Genomic DNA, 2,089 nt, shown 5'->3' with positions numbered 1-2,089 from the left:
GGAGACCACCTCCCCCCACCTGTGGGATGAAGTTAAAATAATAGACAGAGAACATCACTGGAAAATATGAAAACTAAAAGAAGCAGCACATATGCTAGGATACAACAACCTCCTAAGCAGACTGAGTGCAGATATGAGTAGCCCATGGGAACCAGTATTAAGGAAGGATAGGAAAATATTAGATTTATAAGCCCTAAAATTCACCCCATAATTGCCCACGGGCATATGGCATATTGGTTAAGAGCACAGGCTACTAACCCCAAGATTCCGAGTTTGATTCCAAGCAGTGACCTGAATAATAGTAATAATAACATTGAAAAATACTTTAGGAATGAGAACCAGGTTCGAAATATCCTCAAGACACCTAATGTTAACAACAAACAAGATGAGGACAAATATCCATCAAATGTAAATAATGTATCCCTTTACGAGTTCTGCATCACTGAATGGCTTATCTTTTTTTCCAAGCAAATATGCAACTTTATAGCTGGCTTCTGTCGTAGCATTCCCTTGATGCAACACACATTGGAAAAATTGTCTTTGCTTTTGTTTCCCATCTTTCAGTTTCTGCAATGCTATCTTTCAAGACCCACCCTCTAATATGGCATATTTATTGTCTTTATGAAGAACATAATGTTGCTGTGCATTGAATTTCTTAACCATTACAATTGCAGTCACAAAGCAAGCAAGACGTTTTGCGTCCACTATTTACTAAAAACATATTGCAATTCCTACTCTTCATTGAAGATCCTGTTTTCTTCTTTCAAAGTCAAGTCCATTTTAATTATTTTGACATAATTATGGGTTAAAAAGAAATGTATTTATTCTGAAAAACCATAAAAAAATAAAAGTTTAATAATGAATTAGTAAAGCCAGCCGCACACTAACCCAAATAAAACAGTCTTAGACAAGACACAATAAACTTGCATCCAAAACTATGTTTTTGGTTTTAACTTTAGTAATTGTTACTACTATTCAAGAATGAATAACATCTAGATTAGCTATAATACCCTCAACCTTGCTGACGTTCTCAATCTTCTGTTGTTGACTGGTAACTGGTCTATTTATAATGGCTGGCTACTACCACTTTTTACCAGGAGGAGTGTACAGTTTCACTATACAACAAATCTAGAATGAAAATGGATGTAACTAAATACATTAGGAGCCAGTTATATACTTATTCTGGTATACACTTTTTATGTTGTACACTGATTCTGTTATGATTCTGGACTCAGTTGTGCAATTATTCTGTTATACATTGATTCTGCTATGTACTGATAAAAAAAAAATGAGCTTATTGTATACAGTGCTCAGATGCACTACAGCTCATTGGAAAAGTTAAAAGAGGGGACAGAAAGACAACAACGAAGAGTAGAAGTACATGCACAGTAAGTAGAATAAAGCATGAAAAGATGGAAAAGTGAACATTATGAGAGTTACAAAGAGGAAATGATGTAAAGGTTTGTCAGGAGTAATGTTGACAAATTTTGAGAAGCATGGCATTTTTCAAGGTGTGGTTGGTGTTAGGAAGGACATTCAGCTGTAAAAACCATGCCAAAACAGACACAGTAGCCTGGGGTAGTCTTCTACCTGGCCGGCTCCTGTCAAAACCAGTGCCAGACTGGAACACGGATGTTAAACGACGACAATGATGCAACAGCTGCATGCTGACAGCTAACAACTTACTTAAGCCGTTTATTCCATGCTTCAACTGTTCGGAACATGTAGAAATGTTTCTGAAAGTGATGGGTGCTGTTTCTTAATTCTGTTATATACTGATTCTCTTCTATATGGATTCTGGTATATTGTCTATATGAGAATTTTAAGGTTCAAAGCTGACCATTTTGTTGATGTTCTCTACTATATTTCCCTTCAGATCCAGTTAACTGCTGCACAGTTGCAGGCTTTTCAGATGCAGTTGCAAGGTAAACAACCAAATCAACCAATCATAATCCAGGCAGCTCAGCAGAATGAGCAGACAGTCATTGGAGCTGCACAACAGCAATTTACCACATCCCAGGTACTTTCACTACATGTATTCATTTATTGATATATGTTCATGTATATATATATATATATATATATATAT

The 2,089-nt window shown here is 36.0% G+C and overlaps 1 protein-coding gene across 1 annotated transcript in view; it reads left to right on the top strand.

Annotated features, from left to right (window-relative positions):
- Positions 1-2,089, top strand: part of LOC106872398 (nuclear transcription factor Y subunit gamma) — a 33,642-nt gene that overhangs the window by 28,536 nt on the left and 3,017 nt on the right. The window contains exon 10 of the mRNA XM_052970227.1: positions 1,877-2,020. Coding sequence (XP_052826187.1) covers positions 1,877-2,020 — 144 coding nt within the window. The remainder of the gene's footprint in view (positions 1-1,876; positions 2,021-2,089) is intronic.

This window comes from Octopus bimaculoides, chromosome 8 (assembly GCF_001194135.2).
Source record: "Octopus bimaculoides isolate UCB-OBI-ISO-001 chromosome 8, ASM119413v2, whole genome shotgun sequence".
Classification (NCBI taxonomy): Eukaryota; Metazoa; Mollusca; class Cephalopoda; order Octopoda; family Octopodidae; genus Octopus; species Octopus bimaculoides.
This window is presented reverse-complemented; position numbering and strand designations above follow the sequence as displayed.